Source organism: Buteo buteo, chromosome 13, assembly GCF_964188355.1.
Source record: "Buteo buteo chromosome 13, bButBut1.hap1.1, whole genome shotgun sequence".
Lineage (NCBI taxonomy): Eukaryota > Metazoa > Chordata > Aves > Accipitriformes > Accipitridae > Buteo > Buteo buteo.
The window spans coordinates 19624576-19640308 of record NC_134183.1 but is presented as its reverse complement, the minus strand read 5'-3'; the positions used below and the strand labels follow the sequence as shown (position 1 = coordinate 19640308).

The window sequence follows — 15733 nt, the reverse complement described above, 5'->3', positions numbered from 1 at the left end:
GGAACAGTTTTTCTGGTTCTCACATCAATCACTGAGCAAGATGCAGGCGGCTTCCATGAACATTTCCAGCAGTCACAACTGCCAGAAAAAAAACAACGAAAACAAACAACAAAAGGCCATAATCTTATTTGTATGTCTGGACACTCAATTTTTATCTTTTCCATCTCTACCTGTGCCCCAAAGCACAACCACTGATGCAAACTACTTCAGTACTCTCCTTTTATCTTGCAGGATTCCTCTATGTGGACCTGCAACCAAAGTGAAGTACAGCTGGCATTTGATATGCCAAAAGAAAAGTAGGAGTAAGCCAGAGAGATGATAGCATGCCAAACCCAATGCAGCACGCTACAGCTCCAAAGCAAGCAAACTAGTAAGGCTGCTGCCTTGGGGCACTTGAAGGTAAAGGAATGTATACTACACAAAAACCAGGGCAACAAAACTGGTAGAGAAGCCACTGATGCTTTATGCAGAACCTAAAAAAAAAAAAAAATAAAAAAAATTCAAAGTTACAGCTTTGCAGCTTGTTCTACTATAGAAATGTCAATGGATTATTTTAAGTCAAACACAGCATATCCTTCCCTCTCTCCTCCCTCCACCCTCAACATTGTTGCTGCACAAGTTATATTGAAGGAAGCACGGGGTTCTTCCTTTGTTTGTGAGCAAGAAAAAGAAGGAAAAAACCAATTTCCACTCAACAACAAAACTAAACAGAAGCCAGGCTACTTAAAGTACTTAACATTCCCACACATTTACCCACCAACTTCAGATCTTCCAGCATAAAACCTAAACAAGGACAAAAGAGATTTCTTATACACTCCTCCACAGATCCAGAGCAAAGTAAAATAAAAAGGCATAAAGGAACTCTGAGTGCTAGACAGCACTTTAAGTTTAACATCACTGTGATGCACAAGGAGAATGTCAGGGTTAAATTAGATACTACACTAGGAAAATATTCCCTGGAAAATAATATAGGTCTCCTATCTCTACTGGTAGGAAAACGCAGATTGAAACACTCAGTAACTTAAAGGTCCTCGCTTCTATTCTTTTTCAGCTCTTGTGTAATTTTGTGCTGCAAGAGTCCTCTCCAGATTAGGAGTTTGCCAAAGCATCCAAGCAATCTAGCAGGAGAGACAAAAAGCTTCCTTTTCAACAACTGCACATTTATACCTCCCTTGTTTTTCTTCAGAATGGAAGTACTTTTGGGCTGGTTTGTTTTGGGTTTTTTTAGATGAATGGCTGGCAAATTTAAAGCCTTCTTCCACAAAATCGGTGGCCTATCACAACAAACATTACATAGGTCCAACTTTCTCACTCTTTTTATTGATTAGAACTTGATCATTTCTTTATATGCTCTGAATCTTGAGATACTCTAATCCTACATTGTTTTTCCACAGTGTAATGTTCTTAACAAGCCTTTCAAGGCTTTCTTCCAATACTTGCTTTCTTCTTCACAATCTCCCACAAAGCAAGATGAAAGTATACAGGAAAAGAAAAAACATTATCTACACCCTAGCCTTGAATGTGCTGCTACCACAGTATAACTATGACCTCATTTTATTTAAACAGATCTCTTCTCATGTGCATTTGGGATCCAAATTATTTTAACGTTCCCCTAGGAGTCAACAAGCTTTTCTTGCACGTTACTTTTGTCTACTCCAAATAGCCAGAGCACACAACAGAAAGCAAGTACGTTGTTCTATCTCATTAAATACACTCTAGTTACATCCATTCAAACTACTAAAGGCAATAAGGTTGCACAGCAATCACCTAGGTCACCCTCTGAAGACAACAGAGTTACACTCTTTAAATGAAGACATAAATTTGGCCTGCAGAAGCCTAACAACTCATAGCAACACATGGTAAGAAAGCAATGCAGCTCGCTTCCCTCTCCTTGGACAAATCACAAAGTCTCCCAGTAACAGGCTGAGGGGTTTTCTTTTCTTTGTTTAAAAACACAACTTTATTTCCTGTAAGTATTGATAAAAGCACAGGCCTACAAATGCCATTTCTCAGAGATATTTTTGGCATGTGTTGACTGAAATTGCCCTACAAGGTACTTTAACTCCAGTTCTAATTGAACACGAGGGCTTTACAAACAACTGATGAGCCACTTTAGAACAAACACCACCCCCAAATGAAGGTAATCTGAATATAGCCCTGTTCCTGTTTTCTCTCACACGGCGGTGTTTCCTATCATTATAGCAGCTTTGGTCAAGACTGCAAGTGGAATTTAGGAACTGTTCCTCCCAGTGACGACTGCTTGTAATTAAGCCCTACTGATACTGCAGGGCTCAGTTTTCGTAAAGTTACAGGATGAACTCAAAAAGCCTGCCATGTAATCATGTTATTTGAGTAAACTATGTATTTGTTTACTCTATTTTTAAAAAGTGAGAAGAGATCAGGTTTTGCTTTTGCTAATACTTGCTATCAGAAACACATAAACCCCATCACGACAGGTAAGAACAAAACAGGCAAGGATAATTTCACCAAGAGTCAAGGTATCCATTGACTCTTTGACACTACAGACTGTACTGTAAAAACTGATTTCAGTAAAAAAGTTCTTATGTACATTTACCATTACAGGAATTTCTAAACAAAGTCAGTCAAGTTAACAACTTCAGCACGGCAATGACTGGCACACGTGCAAGGTCACTTCAGCAAGGAGAAGGGGATGGCATTCGACAGCCACCTCCTGCCAAAGTCCTCAACGGAGGTAAAACTGTTTCCAGCTTTCCTATAATGGCTTTAGTTCTACACTTGCATCTTTTCCACGGAGAAGTAACCCAGAAAGTTTGTGGGGTTTTGTTTTGATTTTGTTGGTTGTTTTGGTTTTTTAAATCAACTGAGATGATTCTTTACTGGCTGGGGAGGAATCCATTTGTGTAGTAACTGGATAACTCGTTATGTGGACTACACGCGACTAGAATAGAAGTTTAAGTTGCTAAAGAGCTTAAAATAAAACCACAAAATTAAACCTGTACTTCAGAAAGAGGTAACAAAACCACACTATCTACTCAAATCTTACTTTTCTGGCAGTGGTTGGTGGTCCAGCAGCGGTAGTTGTACTCATTGTTAATAGATGTCTTCTCACACAATGGCTTCTCTTCCATTGTTCCTGGACACAAGTCCCCACATTCCTTTGGAGGTTTATTCCCAACAATGTAGTTATTGGACACTGCATCTAGGATGAGAGACCAGTCCACTGTGGAGAGGTAACACAGGTCAGAGTTCTTCTCAATCCGTATGGCCCCGCGGGTTATATTCCTCAAGTTGTGAAGCCCAATCTCTTTAAGATTTGTCATTTCAAATATAACCAAGGCATAGTTGTAGAAGAGGTTCCTCCCACGAATGACTGTGAGGTTGGGGAAGAGATCACTGAGGCTTTCCAAGCCTGCCACACGGAACAGCAGCAAATAGTCAGTTATGACAGTGAGCTTTGGGAAGCGGAAGTTGCGGTAATCCTCTGCTTTAGAGATGAGCAGAATTTGAAGGAAACCCTCAATGACCGTACAGTTCTCCAGGCGTTTCAGCTCATGGATATCATTGCGAATGTCAACATTTGGCCCACAAACTGAAAATGTAAAAGGAGAAAAGAAAGTTAGTAAATAAGGCATTTTTAAGCCTTTTGAAATTGGAATGCAAGTAGGATATTCTAATCGCCATAAAATTTTTAGCTCCTTAATTAGGTTGCAATGTTAAAATAGGAAATGAGTACTTGATTTACACATACACTGAATATTCATCTCATTTAACCTATGACTATAAACACTACCAGGACCAGCACAGAGATGCAAGCTATCTATATTCTGCAACAGACAGAGAAATGTTGTTTTATTATTGCTGTTGAAAAGAACTGCATTAGATTGAGGAACATAAAGATAAACCAAATGCATTTGCACACTGTTTCAAATTACATTATGGCATGTGTGACCAAACCAGGGGTTCAGCAACATGACTTCAAACAAGTTTGGCAATATAGAAAGTGATCCACTGGTCATTATGCTACTAATTTACCTCCCACCCCCTTAAGATACATGCACATAAAGGGGAACCCTTTCCAGAAAATTACAACTTATTCCTCAAATCACTCTTTCTTCCCAGGGTCACAAGCTAAACTAGCCCTAATTCTTGAATGCTAGTCTTGCAACAGATCAGCAACAACACAAAATCCATGGAAAGCTGGTCAGCACTTCCTCCACTGTGACTGGGAAGAAAAGTGCTTGGACTTGTAGCTAGTGCACTGAATTCCTGCTTGCATGTTCCACTGAACCAAGTTTCACTGATTTTTGGCACGAATATATAAAAAAATTTGAGGTCTGAGAAACACAGGATACATTTATTTATAAGAAGACACAGCATTACAGTGAGGAATTTCCCTTGAAAACAGCAGACTGAACTCAATGCACTCTCAAGAAAACAATGACCAAAAGGATTATTCCCTAATAAATCTATATATTAGGTCTTTCCATATTAGACACGTATCACAATAAAAATTTTAAAGGGGCTGGAAGATAAGTGTACTAATAATGTAATAATTAGACACACGAGATGCACTTTGATGTAAAACAAAGAACTAGGGAGCATAGAGAGCTGTTGTTCTTGGAAACCCTCAGAGCTGGTCTTCTGTGGAAAACCTGGAAAAAGGATTCCCCAGAATAGATAGTAAGTTGCTTGTAAGCAAAGTAAAATGCCAATTTATTTAAACAACCCAAAACTTAAATAAATCCCAAGCAATTCAATTTTGTGGAAAGGTTCTCTTTTTATGCATGCTAGGCTTAATTATTTTAACACCACCTTTTCCTCAGACACAGAAAAGGTCTAAACAAACACTGCAGCCAAAAAACTTAAATTCTAACCCAGACAAATTGTCCAGAGATTCAGAAATTGTGCTGACAATATAAGGCAGTCCTTCCATTCCACAACACTTATCTAAGGCTAGTAACTTAAGCTAACAAAGGATCCAGAACACGAGCACACTAAAACCACAGCAACTCTGACAAGGACTTAAAGACTTATAAGTCTTTAAAAGACTAAAAAACTTTCTTGTTAGAGGGACAACATAGAAAAACAGGGTGAGATCTTTGTTAAGAAACAGATGTTTTCTACACAAACTATTACCTAATCTTCCTTCTGTAAAAATCCAAGCTGAAAGCAGAGGGTATTAAAATGTGACTTACTGCACTAGAAGCAGCTATGTGCAAGAAAGCTCATTCCCTAAACCTTAAAAAAAAAAAAGCTAATAAACACCAAACCTGATATACCAACAGTAACACTTGGCCATCATGACCACTGAGACAGGAAATCCCCATTTTAGTATATACTGACTACAGAACAATTGCATACTACTGCCTGGAATACATGTCAAGGCTTTAACTTCAGGAAAACATTAAAGAAGGTGAATGGGTAGGCACTACCCAGATTTAGAAGCCAGATGGGAGAGGGGGAATGTTAAAGAACTCCAAGACAGTATATCTGATAAGAGATGTTCTGGTCATGTGCAGCAGAACTGTGGGCTTGTCTCCTGAATCTGTAGGAAAGACAACTTCAACCCAGATTAAATTCCTTTAATAAACTGGTACCCACATCTTGCTTTCAACTTCTGAAATTTTCTTCTAAAGCAACCATCCCTCCACCCACCCTCAAGGGACAGTGCCCTCTGCCCAAAGCACAGCCCGACAGTAACATGAGTATATTTACATTTCAACATTGGGCTTCTCTTTTTTAAAAGAGGCAAGTTAGAACACACAATGTTTTTCAAATTAAACTATTTTGTTTTCTGTCCCTACCTGCTGGCAGGACAAGGTGAACAATATGGTTCCTGTTATGGCAAAGCAAAAGTAGCAAAATTTATTTTACTGCCATAAAATTTTAGAAAGCCTAACTGCTCCAAGCCCTTTATTTTGTTAAAGAAATAAAATTTGCACTTACACTGACATTTTGTAGGCAAGGTTCCAGAGTGATGGGTTTAAAAACAGCTGAGTTACAATACCCTAAAGAACAATTTGTGAGAGAAATGGCAGCAACCATCAACTAAAGCATTACATATCTGCTCATGCGTCTATTCTGAGGCTAGGCTTTAAAAGTCATATTGCTTTTAGCTTTATGTTTGTTTCAGCTTGAAAGTTACTTAATTTTAGATATTTAATGCTCTTATAAATCAATGAGATTTCTAGAACTTTATGGCAAAAGTATGCACTCACTTGCCTCAATTATGAAACATCATCCCCTTAATACAGAAAAGGATAAAGTCCAGTGGGCTCTAATGTTAGAAATTGATTACAGATGAGCGTGCTGTTGACATTTTTGATTTAAGAACTTATTAGTTCATCTAGTGAATTACGTTTTGCAGAACTTCATGCACATAATGAGAACTGCAGAGACCCAAACATGAAGTAGGACAAGGATCTTGTTCCATACTGATATTTGGGGGAAAAAAAGTTCCAATTAAAACAGATTTTTTAAGAAATTTCATTAAAGTTCACATTGTTCACAGAAGGTAATTATACCACAATACATCATCTTTTTCTCACGTTTTTCTTGCTACCCTGAAAGGGTTTCTATGAAAAACAAATTAATCAGAGCTCAAAGTCAACTACAATTTCCATCTGGCTGTGCTGTGTTTTCTTTGGATCTCATTTTAGAGAAAGCGTATAGGGACTTACAATATAAACTGGTCTGTCAGACACAATCAAGTGCACATAAAACGCTCTTCAGAGCATTTATATTCCATTTAACAGTTTTTGATATTCCAGCTTATCGAGCTTTTTAAATATGACTAGTACAACTTACCTTTGTTTCATGTTCAATTCAAAACTGGAAATTAACTACTATGTATTTATTTTGCTCACCAACGCAAAATAAAAATGCAACATCTGTTTATTACCCTGCCCCAGTAGTTTTGGGTAGATTATAAACACCCAGGATAATTACCGATAGGCAGATTCATGCTGTTTTCATTCAGCTCCTTACAGATTTCCAAGCCTTTCCTTAAACAGCCTATCATTTCTCAGACTTATTCTAAACTAAGCACCTAATTCTGAATGAGAAGTTAGTTCTTTAAAGAAATACATATTTATTTGTTTAAAAACTAACTTCCTAATACAGTAAAATACCAAAGAGAAGCAATGCATTCTTTACCTAGGCAAACACAAATGCCTCCCTGGAAGCAGCACTTTAGTCCAAAATTACTGAGCTTCACCTACTATCCAACAAGAAGCCCATTTGTGCTCCTTTTTTTCTGGAAACATCCCAGGGCAAGCTGCAGGGCATGTAAATTTCCAGAGATAACAGAAAAACCCACTCCACACTACCGTCCTTCTGAGGACCTGCAGACCACTCCTAGTCAGAGGACAGATCCAAGCTGATCATGTAACCGAGATGGGGTCAATGAACTACCAGGAAAAATGATTGCACATAACAGGTTCATACGATTAGAGTAATTAACGTGACCTGCAGTCTATTCCTTGATCTGGCAGAATCTCCTGGCAAGTCTCCTTTCTAAGTGCTGCTCCAGGCTGGGGCACCAAGGAGCTGAACAGAGGCTGTGAGCAAACATTGCACAGCACATGGGTAGTGAGTTGACTCTACTGAGTACACACAGATTGGGCAGACTAAAGCAAAGCTGTGTGTGACACAAAGAGCTCAGACTACAGTGATCCAGTAACTTCTTCTCGACCTTAACTGCAATTTGCTAATGCTCATTTTAATCATAAAAAAAAACATTCTGACATGAAGAAGAACCTTGCCACCTTGAGAAACACCTACTATTTAATCATCGTCTACCATCAAATAATAGTTTACTCCATGCAGCAGGTCTTTATTCTTTTTATATATCCACTAGTTATTTCAGGTCACTAGCTACTCCTAAAAGGACTTGCCTGTTGCCCTTCAGTGTTTTGAAGGAAACCTTTTTGCAAAATGGCATGCTATGAAAGACAAATCAGCAGAAAGCCTGCTGTTCAACATTCAGCCTATAATATAACTTCTGCTTGCTACAGCATGTCACAGCTGTACATATATTCATAGCAGTTAATTCATTATCAATACTAAGGTGTTAGAGGGCAGGACTGACAGTTCACACATTCACTGTTTTTAATAGGAGAAGAATTAATTTCCTACAAGAAAACATTTCATCATGGTATATAGTTCTTGCTTCCAAATTTTGTATGCCTCACAGGTACTCCACTTAGAAGTTCTAAAGAAACACAACTGTTTAGTTTTTTCTTGAATAAAATACACACCTTCACATTTTAAGCCTTGTCTTTGGCCCTTTACTTTTTTAGGTAATGTTAAAAGGTTGTACTACACTGAATGGTCTCAGTATCCTCTCAGCTAGCCAGAAGTTAAAGATGGAGCAACCATCACCATCTGGCACTGTCAACACCAGAAAGTATTAGACAAAGCAGCACCAAGGCAGCTCTCAGTCATCGAGTCAATCCAGCACAACCCTTTCACAAGTCTAAGGCCTTTTCAATCTAAGTCTGTTCCAGCTGGGTCAAGCTTGCCCTAGCAACAGAGACTTGTTCAGCCTGTGCAGTCATTTACCCCTCTCTGAAATGAGCACCAGGATCCTGCTTGCCATTAACATCTAACTAGCAATCTTGAAATGAACCCATTCCCCTTTCTCCTATTTTGTGTATTCATAGTGTGCTACCAAAACAAGTTATGATCTCCCTTTGTTTCCCCTATTCTGACTTCCCTTTTGTGAAAATTGTTTCCTTTAACTTCAGAGTAGAGATGCAAAGCTTTATCTTAAATGAGGAGCCTGGATACCTTCAGCTTTTCCATTTTTTTTTTTTAAAAAAAAAAAGGTATCCCCTTACACTTGTTGCTGAAAGAAAGCGCTGAAGGTACAGAAGTTGATCTAATTCCATATTGTCTTCCTGCTCAGTGGTTAAAACACCCATCCTGAGGACAAATTCTGTGATCCACAAGGTTCAAGAGGGTTCTTTTAAGGGAGGGCATGAGGTTGCTCAACTTCTCATCTACCCTGAAATTTTGTACAGTGGTAACAAATACAGTACGTTACCATCAGCACTGGAAGATTTTCTATACAAAGAAGGAACTACAAGGCTTAATACAAAAAAACGATTGTGGCTAGTTCTACTTTTAGAGAGTAGCTTGCTCACACCACCACAAGAAAAATCTCACTTTGCCAGTAATGGCTTTTTCTGAGTACACTCCACTTCAGTGACAGGTCTGCTTTCCCAAACAGCTACTACTACTATCTGGTCAGCTAAGAGCTGATGTTACTGAATACAGTAACATTGCTCTCTCCCAAACTCCTCTAATGAAAGAGGCTTGACCACGTCATCCTTCAGTAATATCAGCTCAGAGCTGTGGGTCTTTCATCAGCACACCTTCTGAACAGTGTTGTTATTTATTCCCAACAGAGTCACTTCCTTTTCATCATTTGTTTTTTAATTTTAATCTATGGCAAGTCCTTATTAAAAAAAAAAAAAGGGTCCAGAGCAACTACTGAATATGGCTGCAGTCCAGCAGCCCTCATCCCAGATCCACAGCATGCAGCACCCTTTTTAAGGCAAGCATGTCCAGTGTTACCATCCCTCTCTCGTAACAACAAAGAACACGTTTATCGCATTGGGTGGATTTAGATCTGCATAACATACAATGGTCTGCATATTGAGATGTTTACTATATACTGGATCAACTCAATAGAGGTGTTGTCTGGCACATGGGAAAAAACCCAATGGCTCAAAAAAATGCCTTGCAGACACTTGAAGGTTAAAGAACAACTTTGGCCGATGACAGCATCCTAATCTCCATGTTATCTGAAAAATTGGTTTGAATCAAGTTAGGAAGAAGGAACTAAACATACAATAAAGCCCGTCAACAGATTTAAAAGGAGCTTCTTTTCTACACAACTGCAATTGCTCAGAAGAGAAGCAGAAGGACACATCAGTGGAAACAGAGAGGGAATACTCTGAAAATGTTACGCCCATACAGATTATAAACAGCGAAAAGTAAAGCTTGACCTTAACCTCTCTCTTCATTCTTACTACTAAGTATTCTGCTTAAGAAAACCATCAGGACTGTTACAGCCCTGAAGAAAAAAATCTTTAAGTGTTCTTATTCAGTCATCGCTGAACAGAGAGGTCCTGCAGTCCATGGCTTGGTCTTAAGCCTAGTTTGTTCCTGTAGTTTCACTCCAAGACTTAGAAGGCAAAGGTAGAAAGACTGAGAAGGAACTGATTAGCAACCACGATTTCCCTTCAAGCCCATGAAAAGTTTCAGCATAGTTGCACTATCTGCAGATGCAGGGAGAAAAAATTACTACAGAAGTCTAAGGATTCTTTAATTGCATACTATGCAAAGAAGAAATTAAATGTGGAGTTCACAGAAATCAGTGGTTGGAGAGACTGCTTATGACACTTTACATTAACACAGGATTCCACCACCCACTGAGCTCTTGGGTTTGCCTTCGTAGTGACACTATGAATGAAATGTATATTTTAGCGTCTTTAATGTACTTACACAACCTCCCACTAAATTTCTGTACTCTCTAAGCTCACCTATCCTGCATGTGTCACATCAATCACTAGATCTCTTCCCCAGGAAGCCAGCTTCTGTACTACCTCTTGGGAAGTCAGAACTGGTAACAAGGAGGGAACTGAATCTACACCACATGATTCATGCTGCCTCCCTAACCACTGAACTATTCCTCTTCATCAAATATGCTACATAAACTGCTTTACATTTACCAAGATTTTATGAAGTTACATCTCTCGGGGGGGGGGGGGGGGGGGGGAATAGATAAAAGGCACACCACACCCCAGAAAACATCAACCATTTTAGCTTTTGCTAAGCAAGTCCATTATCAAATTTCAACAACTGTATTTCTAGCACTAGTACAACGCTGCCATCTTTGGCTTGCAAAACATGAAACAGAATACTCAAACCCAAACAAAAACCAACTGTTTCCATTTGAATATGTCTTGAGAACGTTCTTGTTTACACATCTAAGGCCCAGGAAGAGGGCTTGGGGGTTTTCTTCATTTAATTAAAAGTTAAGCTTTTTAAAGGACAAAGCCAGACCACTGTGATCTTCTAAACACTCAAGGGACTGGAGATTATATTGCAACGTAGCTTGTAATTTCTGAGAAATATAGTCTATTATCATTAATTTACTTTGTGTCACTCATCACTCCTAACAACCTTTTACAGAATTCTTCTCTCCCAGATTTGGAAGGAAAGTGGTGTCACAAGAGGCCAATCAAATTTGGTGCAAATACCTTAACAAGTAACTGGATTCCCCTTCTCCACACATGTTCTTGTCTTCCAAAGCCCTTAGAAAAAATACACACATCCTACTTCAATTTTCTCTTTTACCACTCTACTAACTATATATTTCAAATCCAAGGGCCACTGTGTTACCAAGCTGACCAGAACAAAACATTCACAAAAATAACACACAGAAGGACTACAACCCACATCACAAACAAACTAGCTCTGCCTTTTTGCTCTTGCAAATTCAGCTGTCATTGGCTAAAGATATCTCTGGCATTGCTGCTTTCCATGAACTTCCTCCAACTTCCCCATAAGTTTACACAAAAAAATTTTCAGGATAAATCACATCTCTGTCCCTTACCTCACTTGCTTTCTCTCTGTCAACATTTTACTTTGAATGTTAACAGGCACAGCAGCTTAGCAAAAATGGAGCCAACAAAATGAACTGAATCCCTTTAATAATATTGACTGATGCCTTCTCTACACGGTTCACCAGAGCAAGCAGGTCGAGATTTAGCCTAGCTCACGTGAAAGCATCCTCATGACAAAGTCATCCCAAAACTAATCCTCTCTCACCAAGACTGCACTGACCCAGCACATCCCTCAGGGGTTCCTCTGAAGACACATCTGTTACCTCCTACTACTGAAATAGCATAACATGAGTGGCTCAGTTAGCATGGATTTCTCATCGTCCTTGTGGGTACATAGGGCAAAAATGGAGGAAGACACTGTGGAGCTAATAACATTGAAGTGGCTGAGCCCCAGAATCCCTGGCTATCAAAGCAAGTAAAAGTAGCACCAAACTTTTAACACTGATCTGTATTGCCCAGGTTATGGACAATGCCTGCAAGATTCTCTGCCACTCAACCAGAGAAGAAGAAAGATAAAAAGCTAACAGAAAGATCAAACCTACAGTAAATTTCTCACCCATTAATGCCCACTATATGTCAAACATTGAAAGCCATTGTTTGAGCGTTATGGTTGGAGCTGAACACTCAAACCTCTGGCGGGATGCTTCTGTGTATTTACAAGGAAGGGAAAGGTGTTTGAAGCACCAGCTGAATGCGACTCCAGAATAATTCTATGAACTACACTGCAACACTTCAGAGTTACAGTATGGTCAAGTTTGCCAGCTTGTGAGAAAACTGACAAAGTCAAACAAAAAAAAACCCCTGCAGAAGAAAGCAGGTAATGCCTAAATCTCTAAAGATAAGCTCCATCCTCACAGGAAGAAAGACAGACTTCAAACCTTTGCACTCTTTCTTATCCTGCATTATCACTTTTCTGAGAACACCACAAAATGAGAGCATGCCATTCTACAAAAAATATGCAACACAGAAGTGAGTAGATGGTGTGTTATGATCAATAACTATGACAGTGAAATATTTTTTTAACTGTGATAATAATGTTTAAACCCTATCCCAGTAGCTTCAGTCTAATGCCCACTAAAGCAAAAATGGAAGACTGAAATTACAAGCTGTTTATAACACTGCATTTATGTTTCAAAATCTGTGATGACAATAGAGCTTAACAGAAATTGTGTCTCCTGGGGACTGTTCTTCTCCACCTTTAAAAAGAAAAATTGTGTGCATTATTTTATTTATTTATTTTTAAAACAATTGTCTACACATCCAAATGACTCAGCAACTGGCTGACAGAAACCTATGGGATATACACTTAGGTAGCCGGGATAACCAGCCAATTCTTCCAGAATGAAAATTCATCATGTGGCTGGGCTCAGCAACTCACATTTAGGGAGACTTTACTATGCTTTTAGCTGCCTGCTGAGTTGCCATCCTGCAGTAGTCTAGGAAACCTGCCACTCTTTGAAGTTTGGGGGGATTTTTTTTTTTGATTTTTTTTTTTTTAAACAAATGACTGGCCAGCCAGGCCAGATCATTTAGGCTTCATTAGAAGCAAATTGACAAAACAGTATCATAACATATAATTGCATCCATAATGGTCGGCAAAAAGATTCAATAGAGAATTATCAGGAAGTTATACTTAGATCCACAGAAAAATTAGAAGTCTGATGCAATTACTCTTAACAATAAGCAAAACACGGCCCTACTACCCTGTGCTAACCATCTCTTCTATGATGAAACACAGAAATCCTACATTCTCTGGCCTTCCATAGTAATGTTTCTGTTTTAACAAACTGAACTAAGACTTCCATTAATCCCATATTTCCACCTGAACAGAGATTTAAGATAGTGTAAAAAAAGAAAAAAAAAATCTAATTGCACAGAAGAAAAAAAATAGTGCAATCAAACTTCATTTAACAGAACAAGGAGCCCTCCCACCCCTCCCTTCACATGGCAGCTACGCAGCTTAAAATCACATAGGTCATGCCATAACCTGCTTTCTCAAGACAGTTAAAATATGATCAACTTGCAATCCCCAAAAAGGGCTTTAAAGGTGTTCAATTACATATATGCAGGTGCTGTGGGGCTTTCCAGTCATGAGCTAACCAGATTGAAAAAAGAACCTTCCTCTCCAAATATAAGGCAAAACACGTGGGTTGGCACCAGGGACAAGGTGACTAGTAGTTTAGGTCTTATCAATCAAAAACAGTTGCACCAGAACACAATTTAAGGCAAATATAAACTGAAGTATCTATACCAGTAAGAGTTCTTATGTGAACTCACTTTTCTAGCCAACTGGATGCGCTTCTGACTCACTTTTAATATCACAAACACAGCCCAAACAAGGAAAGTGCCCTCTATACTAGATACTAGAACAGCAGCATTCACACACAGTATTTATTGTCTCAGAGGCATCACAGCACAATAACTGGGGTGGGGGGGAAGAACCACAACCTCTGTGATACCAGTCAAGGTGAGTCTCACCACAAACAAAGCACACTTAATGCACACAGGTGAGAAGCAACCAGATAAACAGGGTTAAGCATGGAAAACTAGGCACAGTCAAATACCAGAACTCCAAGGTTTTCATTTCTCTGAAGACAAAGAAAAGCTTCCAATCGTAAGTATAGGACTTTCAACTTATCTATGCAGATGATCTGGTCAGTAATTAATTGACATTCACTGTAAAACAGGGAAAATAAAAATAAATAAAAAGAATATGAAAACTAAATATACAGCTTGTTTAAAAAAAGTTCCAACAGTGGTTTATTCCCAGTTGCTTGTCCACACTTGGCTTTTAAGTTCAGGGTGACATTTCAGCCCATACTCTCCATCTTACATTTATATACTGCCCAAGACATTGGATTTTCAATCCTACATACAGTTTTTAGACACTGCCTATAAGCACTGTGGGTGATGCACAATGTTATAATTCTGGTTAACAAAACGGTTTAGGTATTTAATCAGCCTAGCTGTACTGAGTTCCATTGCTTGGCAACTGCAATTATTGTCACAATACCCACTTTTATTAGAAGAGGATTGGAATGGCAGAGCAAGCAGGAGAATTACTTTTCATCCTCTGGCAGGTAATTCTGGGAGAGCCTGGGATGCAAAAGGTTGCCCTAATACATTTCTCACAAATCCACCCATGATAAAGCAGTGAGTTCAACTGGGTGAGAGAAATACAGGCAACAGCACATTTCATTTAGCAACTCATCATCAGGGATTATCTATTCTGCTCCCTTCTGAGCCAAAACTGCAGGGAAGAGTGTTGGAAGAAAGGTATGCAAGAAGTTACAGGAGATGTGACTTAAAGGCAAACCAAAAAGCAATATCAAATCTGAATGCTTGAGACACTGCCAACTTTGGGCCCCTCCCTTTAATGGGATCTGCAGCTGCACACACTTGTTCCAGTAGGTAAATCAAGGCAAGGCTGAGATGGAGATCTCTATCTTCTTCATTATTTTTACCCTATACCTTGCATACACAACCCACTCCTAGCTAAAGATACAGCTGGAGAACATATACTTAAGCTGAATTTTGCCAACTCCCTGGTATTATTTCACTATTTGTTCTGGTCATGAAGATAACGACAGAAGAAATTACAAGAAATTTCAGCTAGAAAGAAGACGTGGCTAACATCAAGGACAGAAAAACAACCAAGTGAAAGAACAGAACAGTGGAATAGCTCTTAACCAATGCGATTCAATCGCTAAGTTTCAGTTGTCACTTAAATACATAAACATAATATTCTGACACAAAATGAAAGTTAACTATTTCATTTTGCCTTTATATTTCGGGGGGGGGGGGGAGTTGGTTGGGTTTTTTAAGTTTATTGGGATTTAGAACTACTAAATGATGCTGATTGTTCACTAAAAATGGCTTCTCTCTTCACTTGGTACTTTCACCTGTTGAGCAAGTGTGTTTCTTCAGCAAAGTGCTCTGTCTTTGTTAACAAGTGTCCACTACTTAATATTTAAATTATTATAGTAAGTACATTTATAATTAACCTATGATAAGAAATTTTTCCTTAGAGAACTTATTAAAAATTACTTTAAACAATGAACCTTATCCACTGCAACAAGAGGAGCTAGACAGAAAAAGGGAAGCAAGAGAAACCA

The 15733-nt window shown here is 38.8% G+C and overlaps 1 protein-coding gene across 3 annotated transcripts in view; it reads right to left on the bottom strand.

Annotated features, from left to right (window-relative positions):
* Window positions 1-15733, bottom strand: part of IGF1R (insulin like growth factor 1 receptor) — a 189438-nt gene that overhangs the window by 153432 nt on the left and 20273 nt on the right. For all 3 annotated transcript variants that reach the window (XM_075045020.1, XM_075045021.1, XM_075045022.1), the window contains exon 2: window positions 3026-3571. In XM_075045020.1, coding sequence (XP_074901121.1) covers window positions 3026-3571 — 546 coding nt within the window. The remainder of the gene's footprint in view (window positions 1-3025; window positions 3572-15733) is intronic.